The 14,921-nt window shown below is 40.5% G+C and overlaps 1 protein-coding gene across 9 annotated transcripts in view; it reads left to right on the forward strand.

Moving 5' to 3' along the window:
• Window positions 1–14,578, forward strand: part of ENOX2 (ecto-NOX disulfide-thiol exchanger 2) — a 286,156-nt gene extending 271,578 nt beyond the window's left edge. For all 9 annotated transcript variants that reach the window (XM_078065152.1, XM_078065146.1, XM_078065148.1 and 6 more), the window contains 5 exons: window positions 2,360–2,541; window positions 4,625–4,732; window positions 8,065–8,173; window positions 10,628–10,713; window positions 13,047–14,578. In XM_078065152.1, coding sequence (XP_077921278.1) covers window positions 2,360–2,541; window positions 4,625–4,732; window positions 8,065–8,173; window positions 10,628–10,713; window positions 13,047–13,178 — 617 coding nt within the window. In that variant the 3' untranslated portion in view covers window positions 13,179–14,578. The remainder of the gene's footprint in view (window positions 1–2,359; window positions 2,542–4,624; window positions 4,733–8,064; window positions 8,174–10,627; window positions 10,714–13,046) is intronic.
• Window positions 14,579–14,921: the final 343 nt, after the last annotated feature.

The following is a 14,921-nucleotide window of genomic DNA, read 5'->3' on the forward strand; positions in this document are numbered from 1 at the left end:
TACATTTCCTCCAGGTCTTTCCATGGCTTGATCACTCATTCCTTTTTAGCACTGAATAATATTCCATTTCTGGATGTACCACAGTTTGTTTACCCATTAATCTACTAAAGAACATTGTAGTTGTTTCCAAGTTGGGGCAATTATAAAATTGCCAGAAGAAATCTACTATAAAATCCCTGTGCATATTTTTGTGGGGACGTAAGTTTTCAGTTCACTTGGGTAAATATGAGGGAACATGATTGCTGGATTATATGGTAAGAGTATGTTTAGTTTTATAAGAAATTGCCAAAGTATCTTCCAAAGTGCCAGTAATATTTTGCATTCCCACCAGCAATGAAGGAGAGTTTCTGTTTGCTCCACATCCTTGTCAGCACTTGGTGTTGTCATTGTTTTGGATTTTGGCCTTTCTAATAGGTGTGTAGTGGTATCTCATTGTTCTTTTAATTTGTAATTCCCTAATGATGTATGACATATGACATGTGATGATGCTTACTTGCCATTGATATACTTTGGTGAGGTGTCTTTTCAGGTCTAATTTTTTGGCATTTATCCTGTTTGATTTCTCTGAACTTCGTGGATCTGTGGTTTGGTGTCTGATAATAATTTGGGGGGGAAGTTCAGCCATTATTGCTTCACCTATTGCTTCTATTCCTTTCTCTCTTTCTTTCCCTTCTAATACTCTTACGACATGTATCTTTTGTGGTTGTCCCGTAGTTCTTGGATATTCTGCTTGGGGTTTTTTTGATGCTTTTTTCTCTTTGCTTTTCAGGTTAGGCAGTTTCTATTGTCATACCCTCAAGCTCAGCGATTCTTCTCTCAGCCATGTCAAGTCTTCTAATAAGCCCATCCAAGGCATTTTTCAGTTCTGTTACAGTATTATTTTTTATCTCTAGCATGTCTATATGATTCTTCCTTAGAACTTCCATCTCTCTGTTTACATTATCCATCTGTTCTTTCATGGTATCTACTTTTCCCATTAAAGCCCTTAGCATACTAATCACAGCTGTTTTATATTCCTGGTCTGATAATTCCAACATTCATGCCATATCTGACTCTCGTTCTGATCCCCATTCAGTCTCTTTAAACTGTTTGTTTGTTTGTTTGTTTGTTTACCTTTTAGTACACCTTGTAATCTTTTGTTGAAATCTGGGCATGATGTGCTGGGTGAAAAGAACTCCAGTAAATAGGACTTTAGTGGTGTGGTAGTTAAGTGTGGGGAAGCATTCTCTAGTCCTGTGATTAGGTCTCAGTCTTTTAGTGAGCATTTACCTCTGGACTGTGATTTCACAAGTGTTTCTCAGTTTTTTCTCCCCCCTTACTTGGGGCAGGATGGCTGGGGGGAGCTATACTTGGGTATTTCCCTTCTCCAGGTCAATTAGACTCCGGTAATACCCTAGCAGGTTAGGCTCTGGTAAAATAGTTTCTTCTGATGGCAGGCCTTGTTAAGAAGAACAGAGTGCTCTGGTGTATTTCAAAATGGTTTCTTTTCCCCTCCCCCTGATGGAAGCACAAGGGGATTTTTCTCCAATATTCACTGTAAGGACATGGTTATGCTCCTAGAGATAAAATTCACAAAAGGATAGAGACTTCACTATGACTGGGTCCATCTGGACTTTTTAAATCTCAGACTTGTCCACACTGAGCCTCCAGCAATTAGCCAATTACAATTTAGATTTTTTTACTTGCCGTCAGTTCCTGTGGAGCTTACTGCTCATAGGTTTCTGGTCTGGTAAGTTGTGATTCTTTGTATTCTCCTGTCTCTCCAGTTTCAGGGGCAGCAGTTTGCCCTGTGACATCACTTCTCTTATGGATCTAAGATGAGTTGTTGATTTTTCAGTTTATTCAGCTTTTTATTTGTCGTTAGGATGGAGTGGTGACTTCTAAACTCCTTACACACTAGACCAGAAACCAGAAGTCTTGTGTCTTAATTTTTACATTTACCTTTCCTCTGTAGGACAATAAATGTTACATTTTTAAAAACAACTGCCCTGCAAAATTATCGTGTGGACAGTCGTCAGTTCAAGACAATTAGCCCTACACTTTATCATTATAGAGCTCTTATCATTTGCTGCCTTCCAAATAAAAATGACCAATGTTAGCTGGGAATAGCTGAGTTATATTTGGGGTGACAAATATGAAGCATGATGATGATTTCAGGGTGTTAGAATCCTGCGTTCCTTTACAAAAATGGTTCTGTGTGCTTTTGTGTCCATCTCTTGCTGCCATGCCACCTCAAACCTAAAGTTGCTCAAGAGACTTTTTATACTTGTCAATTAAAAACTACCAAGTTTTCATGGTACTAAGGTGAACCACAAAGAATATGGATAGATGGATGTTCGACTTTATATTGATTGCTTAGCCTTAGTATCACAGGCAGAAGCTCTGAAGGAAGAAAATGACAGCCTCCGTTGGCAGCTCGATGCCTATCGGAATGAGGTAGAATTGCTCAAGCAAGAACAAGGCAAAGCCCCCAGAGAAGACGACCCAAACAAGGAACAGCAGCTGAAACTCCTGCAGCAAGCCCTGCAAGGAATGCAACAGGTAAAGGCCCTTTGGTTTTCTGAGCTTTTAGGAAAGCTAGCATCAGCTCCTCAACTGGAAAAAGGTCCCATGCCAGCAAAGAGAATAGCAGACCTCTTATTTTCTTGATATTCTGTTCTCTGGCATAGACTAGGAAGGGATTATGTTATGGTTAATGAAATATTCTGGCCAATACAGAGGTAACAGTTTTCAAAGGATGTACATTCAGTGAAAAATACTTGACAGTAAAACTACACCGAACATAATCTAATCTTTTCTTTCTGCTTCAGAAGGTGCTTTGGGATCTGGATAGGGCCTCGGGGTCTTTATGAAGAACCTCACTTACTTAGATATGAAAAAGTAGTATCTACTTGATCCAGTGCTGGACCATACAGCCTGTTAGGAGAAATGGCAGGAATCCTACCCTTGCTTTTTCAGTATCAATGCTTTGGGCACATAATATCAATTTGCTTTTATTTTGTGTTGTTTTCAGAGTCATTTATGTGAATGAGTTTACCTGCACATTATTCCAAGTATAAAAAGTAAAGTAAATAAGTGCATCCAACTGTAATTGCATTCAAATACAACAGTGTGTATTAGATGTTCAATGTCTAGATGTTTTATGTAACCATCACCACAGTGAGCCTACAATTTAAAAGAAAAAGATATCACCATCTGTTCTCATCATAATAAAGGAGTAGTATTTTTGAGTAAGGGTACTATCCTCTTCTATCTTGCCAGATGACCAGCCATTTTCCTTACAATTTAAATTGAGCAATAATTTTTTTAATTGTATGCCTTGGAATTATCTAGGGCAAAGCTTATTGTTGGCTAGAAATCACAAATTGTGAACAAGGAGTCCCTTCTGGCACTAAGAGCCCTGTGTTCCTATTACTTCTGCTACCACTGTCTTTCTGTGTGACAAGCAATATCACATTGATATTTCACCTTTCCTGTTAGCACAATATGTGAAGTAATGCTTACCTTCCTTTTACTGTCACTATGGAATTTAATTAGAACATGTAAATTATATCTGAGATCTTTCCACCAAAAAAATGCATCTCTTCAGCTAGACTTCAAAGAATTTTGACAACATATATTGTGTTGTGTGTCTTTTAGCTCTTCCAATGGTCTTTTGCAAGCCTCTGAAAAGCAAAACTTTGGAAACATTTTTTGTTGCTTTTCTCTCTTACCTTGATTTTGAAACCATTCCACAGAAGGACAGTTCTGCTACTGAAATACAATTTAAAGATGATGAACTTTTTTTTCTTCATTTCATCACTTCAGAGACCTCTGAGAAAATTAGGTCTCTACATCCTGACAAATTAATTTTGCTCATTTTGATTACTTTTTATTGGAAAATAGCCTTGTAAACAAGATAAAGGTTCTCCCATCTTATCCCAAAAAGAAGTATAGTCTAACATAGTGGTTAAGAGCATGGACTATGGTGTTGACCCAACCTGGGTTTAAATCCCAGCTCTGCCACTTACTATCTGAATGGCCTAAGGCAAAGCACTAAACCTCTGTAATCCTCAGGATTATGTATCATAGGGTTACTTGAGGTTTATATGAGACCACACATATGAAACCTTATCCACAATGTGTGACACATGTTAGATGCTAAATAAGTAATATTTTTGTAATCGTTAATGATGATGAATCCAGTTCCTTGCCTACTGATGTGGAAACAAACATCTGTGAAATGTTTTCCTCACAGAAATTGAACTTGGCTTGGAAAATGGCTATTTGAAAGAATGCTTTACAACATTAAGTTGTATGCAGCAATCAAGATATTGTCCACATGGGATTAACACTATACCCTATCCTTACCCCTGGCTGGAATAGAAAAGTTAAGTGATTAGATCAGTTAATTTCTCAGATGCTTTCTAAAATATGAACAAATCCTAAGGAAGTTCTTAAGAACTAGATAAAATAACTTTAAGTGAAAAAGTACCTTGATTTTCCCTTTGGTATCTCTGCATGGAGAAATGATTGTGTGGGCTGGGAGAAAGTGAGGGAGGCCAGCCTACTGTCCAACTTCAGCCAGGGTTTTTAAATGAATTGTGGCTCCTCAAGACTTGATTGTCTTTGGTCTGTCTTGTAGCATCTACTCAAAGTCCAAGAGGAATACAAAAGGAAAGAAGCTGAACTTGAAAAAGTCAAGGATGACAAGTTGCAGGTGGAAAAAATGTTGGAAAATCTTAAAGAAAAGGTACATCAGTCCTCTGTGAACCCCTGCCCTTCCCCCCCACCCTGTGCAGTGGCAGTGAAAATGCCCTGCAAGTTCCTGCAGTAGGAATCACCGTGGAATGCTTGGCTGAATGGGGATTAAAAGCCCCCTCTCTGGGGTAATTCTTGAATCAGGGGCTCTGCCTTTAGATGTGAATCCTTGGCATATCTAAGGATTCTGGAGAGTGTACTTTTCAATGAATACAAAGTTAGTCCATCCCTAAAATTCCTCAGTCTTTCCCTCTTGGAGAAGACCAGCGTGTACACCTCATTCCAGCTTCATCTTGCCAAGCAAATAGCAACATAGAAAATGCAGGTGAAAAAAAAGAAAGAAAATGCGGGTGACACAGAGTACCCTTAATAAAGCATTTCATTAAAGGAAGAAACACAAATACAACCAGAACATGGGCATTTCTTTGCAGACACTCCATCTAGTGTAATAATGAGCAGCTGCAGGTGAAATAGCCAAAACCCAAAGGGGAGAAAACGTGTGGAAAGTAAATAAAAAGAAAGAATATTCTAATGCTTGATGATTGCAGCATGGAAGGGCAAGATGGGACTTTGCAGCAATAAGAGCCACCAGTGAGGGCCTCTTAGGGAGTCTCCTAACATCTGGATAGGTTAATGAGTCACAAGCCTGAATCAGGTGCCCAGTCTACTTAAGGTATGTCAAGTCTACCGATGGTGTCTCCCAGCGGTACCTCCCTAATCGTCTGTATGCCTGAACATTCAGCTGAAGCAATCCTCTGAAAAGGAAGGCCCATTGACTGTAACTGCCTGATTTTAATGTCTCGGAAGGAAAAGATTAGGAGCTCAGACCAAGAGCCAGAAATCAACAATGCTATCGTTACACAAGAGCTCGGGCTCTTTATCTCTGGCACTCAGCTCAAGAAGATGCAATGCATACAGGCCCTGGGTGTGTTTGCCAGCATAGTGACTTCCCCCAGAGTGCCATTAAGAACTGGCAGCCTTGGTGTAGTTGAAACAAATGATTGAAAGTGTTTTCTTCTGGAGGCCATTTGCAATATGCTTTTAATTCTTCCACTTCATAAAATCAGCTCACTTTCCACTTTTGTGGGTGCTATTAAAGAAATGAGCACAATCCCAGAGAAATTCATTTATCAAGCATTTAATTGAAAAGTGCCAAAGCTACTCTGTGTAGCAGGAATTTCCCTATACTTTCAGAGCTGCTAAAATGTCTCAGAGCTGCTATATAGCTGTTTTGCTTCTTGCGTAAAATGCAATAGACATGAGATTATGCTAATGACGTTATGCTTAGAATCATTCTTTAGGATTGACATCACAAATTAATTTAAGGGCATTTTTAGTGTAAGGGCATTTTTGGCACTTTAAATTTCATTGAAAGAAGCAAGAGATCAAATGGCACAGAAGAAACTTAATGTATTGTGCCTTAGTCTGTTTTTCATGCTGAACCTGAATATACCATGAAGTGGCAGCTAAAGAGGATAAGAAAGGAGAGCCAACTGATAATCAGGAAAATGTAAGTCAGAATGTTTTTTTCCTGTTACTGTAAGCAAAGCTTCTTTCAGAAAAAGTCATGACAGTTCATTATAAACTGATATTCTCTGAGAATCTGATTTGTGACCAAATATTTCAGCCTGACACAATTAGGTTAGGAAGCAAAGTACCATTATGTTAGACTGCAAAAATAATTCCAGGTTGAAAGGAAGGCAATAAGTTTTGGTGAGGAGAGATCTCTTTTGTTTTTGTTTGGGTTTCTTGACAGTAAACTGTACTATAGTAAACTGTAGTAAGTCTGTCTTACTGCAGAAAGAGCTAGCTCTTTGAATCTGCCAGTAAAATTCAAGGTGATAAACATCTCTTCAATATGCCTTCTAATTTTTTAAATGCCAGCTATAATAAAACTGAAGTCAGGTTTCAGTAAGGCTACATTTCTATTCAAGATGGCTAAAACTTCTCAGGATGCCTTTCCATCTTGAGTCAACCCCAATCTGTTAAACTCTCACACTTAAGAAATGGCTTACTGGATCATTTAATGTTTTAAGGACGTTAGAAGGAGATGTACAACCCATGGCTTAGAAGTGAGCCAGTATTTTGAATCAAACTTGGCATGATGGTTACTGCCTGGATTGGATTCTAAAGGCCAAAGATTAAGTAGGTCATCAAGAAAGGCTTCCCTTCTGACTATAGCCAGGACGCCTGTAAATCCACAAAACAACATGTCTTGCAGCATAGACCATTCATTTCATTCAGGGCAACATCCTGGAAGCTTTAAAGGCATCTTTAAAGAAAACAGGACACCTGTCTGTGCTGAGGGCTTGCGGAAGGGAAGAGTGACAAAGCATTTGAATCAGCCATGATCTGCCCCTGCCAGGAGCATTTCCCCGGCATTTTCTTTTCTAATAGCAGTAAGACTGGAAGCAGTGATTCCTTTTATTCCTTCTTTTCAAGACTCTTCCTTCACATTTGTAATACAGAAAAGATGTTCTCAGTGCCCAAAGAGAGAAAGAAAGATCCATGGAAGGTCTGGACGTATTTTTCAGTTTGATTGCCGGTCATGAATTTCACCTGAGTATCTCTTACAAAACATACCTGCTATGCTCAGAAAGAGAGAACTTTCAACAACAAAGAAGGCCACTGAGTAATATTTTGGTCATGGTCATTTCTTGATATGAAGTCAGGAATATCCTAACTGATAATGTCCTTATCAGGGAGAAGAAAGAGCTGATAGTCAATAAATGGAAGCTCTAATTTTTAGTTCAAAAGCCAACAGTTGATTATTTGGGAGTAGATTAGCTACATTGTAGATTCTGCACTCAGAGATGGGACCTGCCTTTAGCAGAGTGTGGACCTAAAATTGAAAAGAACAATCCTTTTGGCAGTGGATGACCTGGTGTGAAATCTAGGCTCTACCACGTCATAGAAATGTGATCTAAGGCAATTTACCTAATTTACCTGAGCCTCACTTTCCTCATTTGTAGAATGGAGATAACACATACCTAACAGTGCCTGGCACCTAGTAGGCAGTAAATGTTGGGTCTGGTTCCCCAGATTACCTCTATAGAGTCAAGAATGATGAAGGTGGGGGGAAAAAAAAAAACCTGGCAAAGATGAATGTCTAAATTTTTCTGTGTTTTGGAGCCATATAAAGAAGTTTGGGATGATCTGTGATACTTTTGCATAAATTAATGCTATTTTCTCTCCCATTCAGTCATCAAAATTGTACAGTATTGCTTTCGGGGTACTACGTTAAAAAGTTCCCTGTTGCGTAATTGAATCCAAGTCTGTTACGCAGTAAGGTGAACTGACCCAGGAAGCATATTATTCCCACAGGAAAGCTGTGCTACTAGACTGTGTACATCGAGCCAGGACAGTGACTACCCTCTTGAGAAGACCCTGAACAGCAGCCCTATCAAATCTGAACGTGAAGCACTGCTCGTGGGTAAGGAACACACACATATAATGTATTGACTATGGTGGAGGGGGGAAGGGTTTCACCTAAGATGAATATACCTGCCAGGCATTTATGTAGCATGACAATGCACGAATAAGTATAGACTTCATAGAAATGGTAACAGCAGCTCCCAATTCTCCTCTAGCTCCTGTGGTTGCTGCCACATCAAATGTGTGGTTGTAAGCACAGGAGAGGGTCTGCTGGAGAAACACGATGTACATTTTTTAAATCTCTATGTGAGGATAGCGGAGCCCTCTCACTCAAGGTTATAGTGCGGACACTGTTTGGCAGAGAGCTTTCCCAGATGAGCCTCCGGAGGAAGTGTATGCCTCTCTGAAATTTTTTTCCAGGTTACTGGCAGATAACTCAGGAGGCTGTCTGTGGTGTGTGACACTGGTGGGCTCAGACGAGATAAATGCTAGAATTGCTCTCATTATATAAAAATCATCCACAGAGGCAAGATAGAACACATGGTTGAGAAGTCAGACAAACCTGGTTTCCCGTTTGACTCTACCATTTCCTTCCTGAGCTTCAGTTCCTCCAACTGCACAATGGGCAGAATGATATTACCTGTCTCAAAGGGCAGCTGCAAATATTAAATAAGATAATTCATCTGAATCCCTTAGCACAGTGTGCAGCCCATAGGAAGCCCTCAGTAAAATGAGAACCGTTTTGCACTTACAGTATTCTGCACAAATGTTTGTTGACTTGATATTCCATTTGGAGAACAGTGGCAGATTGAGGTCCTAAAATATTCAGTCATTTCCAAGGGGCTGATACTGGGCCTCAACAGATAATCCCAGCTGCCTTCTAGGAAGCTGAACCCCACAGCAGCCCCACCCCAATCTCAGAAGTTCTCCACACTGATTGGCTTCTGCATATTTTGAAGATTTATCTGCCTTCTTTGGTAATGGATATTGTAGTCAGATTTAACACTTTGATATGTTAATAAAGATGCACAAGGGGATCTGCCATTGAGTCTTAAAAGTGACAACTTATTTCCATTTTACAACTCAAAGTTCTTTAACAAATTGGCATGGCAACAGGGAGACCTGTCAGAGAAGAGCTGCGGGTAGAAGGAAGCCTCTGTGAATGGATAGTTTTAGAAACAAAGATTCTTAAGATAAGTGTTTCTTGTTTTGTTTTTTAAAGAATGTAGTCTTGGGCTGACAGAGAGAAAGGAAAATCTATTTTTTAAATTGGTTCTTCGGGTGTGAACCCACAGAAACTGCTTAGTGTTTTGAAACCTAAGGAGTTATTTCTCAGCATTTGACAGATAGCCTATCTTGGCTGTAGCACCTAGAATTCCTTTGGACATGAACTGTCTTCTTTAGAATTTAAGTTCCTCAGCTTGAGTCAGTGTATAGCAATTCAATTTACTTCATCATTTAAGAATCACATAGTGTTATAAGTAATAGCATCCATTTCGAACAGATTTTGAACTCTACCATCAGCTCCTCCTGGATCCCCCAGCCCACCTCCTTGCCCTCTGATATTTGGAGGATTTTCACAAAGAACTGATTTGAACTTCAAGCTACAACTCAAACTTGTGATATTCTTTATCAGTCACTTGAAGGAATAGACAAGTTGTAGTCTATAAACCAAACCAAATTTAACTTTTATTTCCTGGCAGTTCTCGGCAAATTCAATTCTGGGTCTATTTGATGTACTTAAGATCTTATGAAAGGAGAGGAATTCAAAAAAATCTAAAGAAAGAAATAGTAGGCCTTTGAACAATTTAAGATCTACATGTTGCCAGAGAAAGAAGTATTAGAACAATTAACCTGATGTCCAGAACAATCAAGGCAGTATGTATAGCTGCCAATCACCCCATAGTTAAACTCAGTAAAAATTGTGCACATTCCCGGAGGCTGTAAACTTCTATAAAAAAAATGTGTTACTTGAAGAGATTTAGAGCTCTAAGCACAAACAAATGCTAGTGACCACTTGAGTGAATGAAATGTTTGGCTTTTCTTTACAGAGCTACTCACAGAATAAAACCAAATATAATCAGCAGATTCTCTTGTGAGAGGCATGAAGTGAATCAGGCAAAGTACCTGATTTGTACTTTTACCACAACAGCAAGACATTATTAATGCATAAGAAGCTCACGTCCAGTTTAAAGACTGTGCAGAAGAATTGCAAAAGGCCAGCATGATCCAAATTCATTATAAAATTCTAAATTCACTGTGAAATGTAGAACTCAAATGGTCTTTAGCCATCATAAATGATGGAAGTGACTCCTCCAATGCCAGTGTTTCTACATGGGGATATAGTGTAGTGAGAGGCAGTATATGCAGTGGGTTGTTGTACAGATTAAATGAATAAAATGTATATAAACTTAGAATAGTGCCCAGTATGTAGTATGTGGTACATGTAAGTTAGCTCTTATTTCAAAGAATATAATGCTCGAGTGTAACCTCCATGGTATTGTCACTATAGGGATTATTTCCACATTTCTTCATGTCCACCCATTTGGAGCAAGCATTGAATACATCTGTTCCTACTTGCACCGTCTAGATAATAAGGTACGTGGGGTGCTAAATGGGCATGCAAAGGGACGGAGGGTACTTTCTTCAAGCACAAGTAAGTCGTTAGTAATCGCTCTAAGGAAATTTCCCTCGCCTAGTCTCACTGCAATGCAGTGCAGAGCTTCTCTCTTGCAAGTAGGATGACCGTCTGCTTCTGTTTGCCTGGTATTGAGGGGTTTCCTAGGACTCGCGACTTCCAGTGCCAGAACCAGGAAGTTGTGGGCAAACCTGAATGAGTTGGCCACCCTCCTTCCAAGATACGTCTGAGAAGAATTTTCCTCCTGTCTTTTAATTTCTATCTAAGCTGCAAATGACCCACTATCTCTCACCAGTCATACTTTGGTACCGGGCCTTTAGCCATTAGTAAATGTTAATGTTCAAAACTGGAAGTCTTACTCCAGCCGTCAGTGTCACCACTGCCATTACCTATGTTGAAATGATCAAGGCAAGAGCTAAAACAAAACAGAGGAAACAGTAAGTCTGTGACATGGACTCAAGTTCTACTCCCAGCTGATCTCATGGGTCACTTCCTTCCTGGGATGCTGTTCTATGAGGGACCTCACAAAGCATCAGGGGCAAGAGTAAGTATTAGTTCCCTAGAAAGTCAAGGATGCCTCAGAGAAACAGGAGAGGACTCTTGACTCCTCAGAATAAATAAACTCAGGATAGTTTTTTTTCAGAAGCTGCATTCAGTTAAATGTGCTTGTGGATTGTATTCACTATTTCACAGGACCTGGGGCTCTTGAGACGTGGCCACTGAAATGCAGATTCCTGATAGTTGGATGTCCAAAATGTTAAGCCATTTAAGCATATGTCCTCTTAACAGAGGCACTTGCCCATGTGGGCATCCGGCTGCGGTGAGACATCCTTCTCATGGCATTTGTTTTAGTTCGAGCCAGCATGCCCCTCTCATTGAGCTCTGGAAAGTGATACCATTCCGCAATTAAAGAGCCCATTTGGCAGCAAAGGGAGGGATCAAATGTGAGCACCAGGACCAAGTGGTAGGTTGAAGTGGTATGAAATTGGACTTTGTGTCAGTAAAAATGATCTGGCCCTTTTTTCAAAAATTGTAAAAAAAAAAAAAATACATACATTTTATGTTAAAAATGTAAGCAAGAGAGAAAGACAGTGAAGGGAAAGTGAAAGTGACCCAGCCCCACCCTTCTAGGATCATCACTGTTAACAGTTTGGCATATCTTCTTTCAGACCATTTTCCATACGTATGCTGCCCCTATATTGTACGTATACATCTGTAAACATTGTATGTTTATGGTTTTTAGAATGGAATTCAACTCCATATGATACTCTGCAATGTGCATCTTTTACTTAACTGGCTACCGTCTACTACTAGCACTAGGAAGAAAGCATGACCTCACTCCTACTCTCAGCCCATTTTGTCCTGAGCAGCTTCCTGCCGGAGTAGTGACAGGACCTCCCAAAAAGAGCCTGCAATGATGCCAACAGAACTGGGGGGGGGGGGGTCGGGGGGGGGTCCCTCCCTCCAGCTTCAGGAACATTCAGTGTGGCAGCGACTGAGGGTTTCTCTCAGGATCCCCTAGTGCTCTTCAGTCGAGCCCTAGTGCCCAGGTTCATAGTTAGGAAGGTTGCTACTCATGTCAAGATGACCACCTGAAACAAGTCCTAAAGGGGTCCACAGATTTTTGTTTTTATGTTTTGTGTGTGTGTGTGTGTGTGTGTGTGTGAAGTGGGGAGAGGGAGACGATGCACAGAAGTAGGAATACAGGGCATTCCTTATTTCTGTCATTTTTCCTTTGTAAAGCAATGCATGTATGAAGAGTTCTGCCCTGCCTCCCTCTGCTCCCAAAAGGCTTTGCAGCTTCAGTAGGCCTGCACACAGGTGCAGCGGCACCGATCAGCTGTCATTCAGCTGGCTATGAACCCAAGCCTGTCCACACAACTGACACTAGCTCTTTTCATTAGAAAGCTCGGTGGTGATCAATCCCCAAAACGTCATGCTAAGTGAAAGAAACTAGTCACAAAAGACTACATGTATCATATGATTGCACATATATAAAATTTCCAGAAAATTCAAAACCACAGCAAAAAAATCCAAGTCAGGGATTGGGAGGAACGACTGACTACAAAGGGGCGTGAAGGAACCTTCTGTGGGTGATGGAATGTTCTAAAACTAAATAGTGGTGAGAGTTGCCCAATTATATAAATGTACTAAAATTCATTGAACTCTACACGTAGAGTAGGTGAATTTGTTGTAAATAAATTATTACCTACACACAGCAGTTACGAAACCCATACAAGGGAAGCCCAGGGTAGAACTGCTTCTGAGTGGAGCTCCTCTCTCTGGCCCACAGATCTGCACCAGCGACGTGGAGTGTCTCATGGGCCGGCTGCAGCACACCTTCAGGCAGGAAATGACCGGGGTCGGAGCCAGTCTGGAGAAGAGGTGGAAGTTCTGTGGCTTCGAGGGCCTGAAACTGACCTGAATGCCGTGGCCTTACAGCCTGGGCTCCTGCAGAGAAATGTGCGGTGGACGCACCGAGAAAGTGATTTGTATTCTCAATGGTTTTCAAGTGGGAAGTGCTTTAAATTTGCCAGGTCGTTCCCGGGATATCTTTTGAGTTAAAATAAGGATCCTAGAGCAGCACCTCGAGCTACAGGCCCTAAAAAGACACAGGCCCTAAAAAGACACGGACTCAGACCCTCAAGCGCTGTAACTTGCTCCCTTTCTGTCAGTGGCTTGTCTCTTTTATTAGTGATATTGAAAAAGGCCTGAGGCTAAAGAGTATTTGGGGTGTTTTCAGTGTCTGTACTACTGTTGTAGAGTTTGGTATTTTTTTAAACACTGTTAATTGAAATGTTTTGATGATTTGTATGTGATTTGTGTTTCAAAACTTCTCTTCACATTAATGTTGCTACTGGTGAGAGGAATGAGAGGAGCACTAGGTACTCCATAATTGACGTGGTCTTTCCAATCCCCAGTAAGCCAGTAAATGAATAACACAGCGTCTTCTAGAAGGTGCCTGACCAGGCTCCCCTTTTAAAAGACAAAGCATGGTTTGTAGCTTTTTGCAAAATTACTGTGAACCAAAAGTTGACAAATGTTCCGAAGTTATTTTCTCTAATATATCAGATTAAAAACATCTAGATGTATTCGCAGAAAGCAAGTGTCCAGTATGACTGGCATGTGTATGTGCTATTCAGAATCACCTTATAAATAGTCTGCGTTTAAAGGAGGGCATGTTTAGTTTTCTATGAATTAAAACACACGTGTGCACATGTGCACATGCACATACACACACGTTAGCAGAAGGGATTCGTTTTAATATGCCTTCCCTCTGGCCTTCTTACAAAGTCTGTTGGTCCCTTTTCTTCTGCCATCAGCGTGTTGAATTGCAAACCGTGTACCGCTGTAAATACTATGTTCACTTCAAGCTGAATGTTTGCAAACAGTTCGTATGAGTATTAGTAGAAAACTCTTGGTAATGAATGAGCCTGGGTGTGTGAGGCTTCCTGCAAATAGCTCAGCTCCTCCTGGAGCGCCGATGGCCGTGGGCACCTCCAGTTCTATGGTGCTCTCCAACAGATTGCAATGGCAGAGTGTATGTGGACCAGTCAGGAAGTCCTGCTTGATGGAAACGAAAGAGAAAGGATGAGGATTTGGGGCTAATATCCTGAGGCACAGATGATCTTTTCTTCTGTGGTGTTGCTGGTGCTTATAGTAACACAAGCATGCCCTCCCTTGAGTCTTGATTCAGAATAAAAGAATGTACTAAGTAAGCAAAGCCAATGAAGAGTATTTCAGGAAAATACTTTGTAAATGAGATGTCAGTAGTGTGTTCAAAGTTGTATTTTTCAAAGATAAATATTCCTTTTTTATACCTCAGTTTGGTGTTCTGTTTTGAATTACTTGCTCTCTAATCCTTTAGTGAATCATCTCGATTTCTTCTTTGGAGTACCAGGATGTTGAAAGAAGATGCTAAACCTTCACCTTGACGACTAGAAATAGGGCCCCACAGCAGCTCAGTCACGCGTAAAGCTGGCTTCCCCCTGAAGCACCCAGCTGTGGCACGAGCAGGGAGCTGGGGTTATTTTTACTCTAGCCTCCTCCCTGAAGCATCCTCCCTGTCATCAGCGCTATAGAAGCCTTTGATTTGTCAATCTCAGAGGTCCTGGAATGCCTTATTTTAATAATATCTCTGAAATCAAGGGAAATTTGCCACTTATCA

Source organism: Halichoerus grypus, chromosome X (genome assembly GCF_964656455.1).
Source record: "Halichoerus grypus chromosome X, mHalGry1.hap1.1, whole genome shotgun sequence".
NCBI classification, from domain to species: domain Eukaryota; kingdom Metazoa; phylum Chordata; class Mammalia; order Carnivora; family Phocidae; genus Halichoerus; species Halichoerus grypus.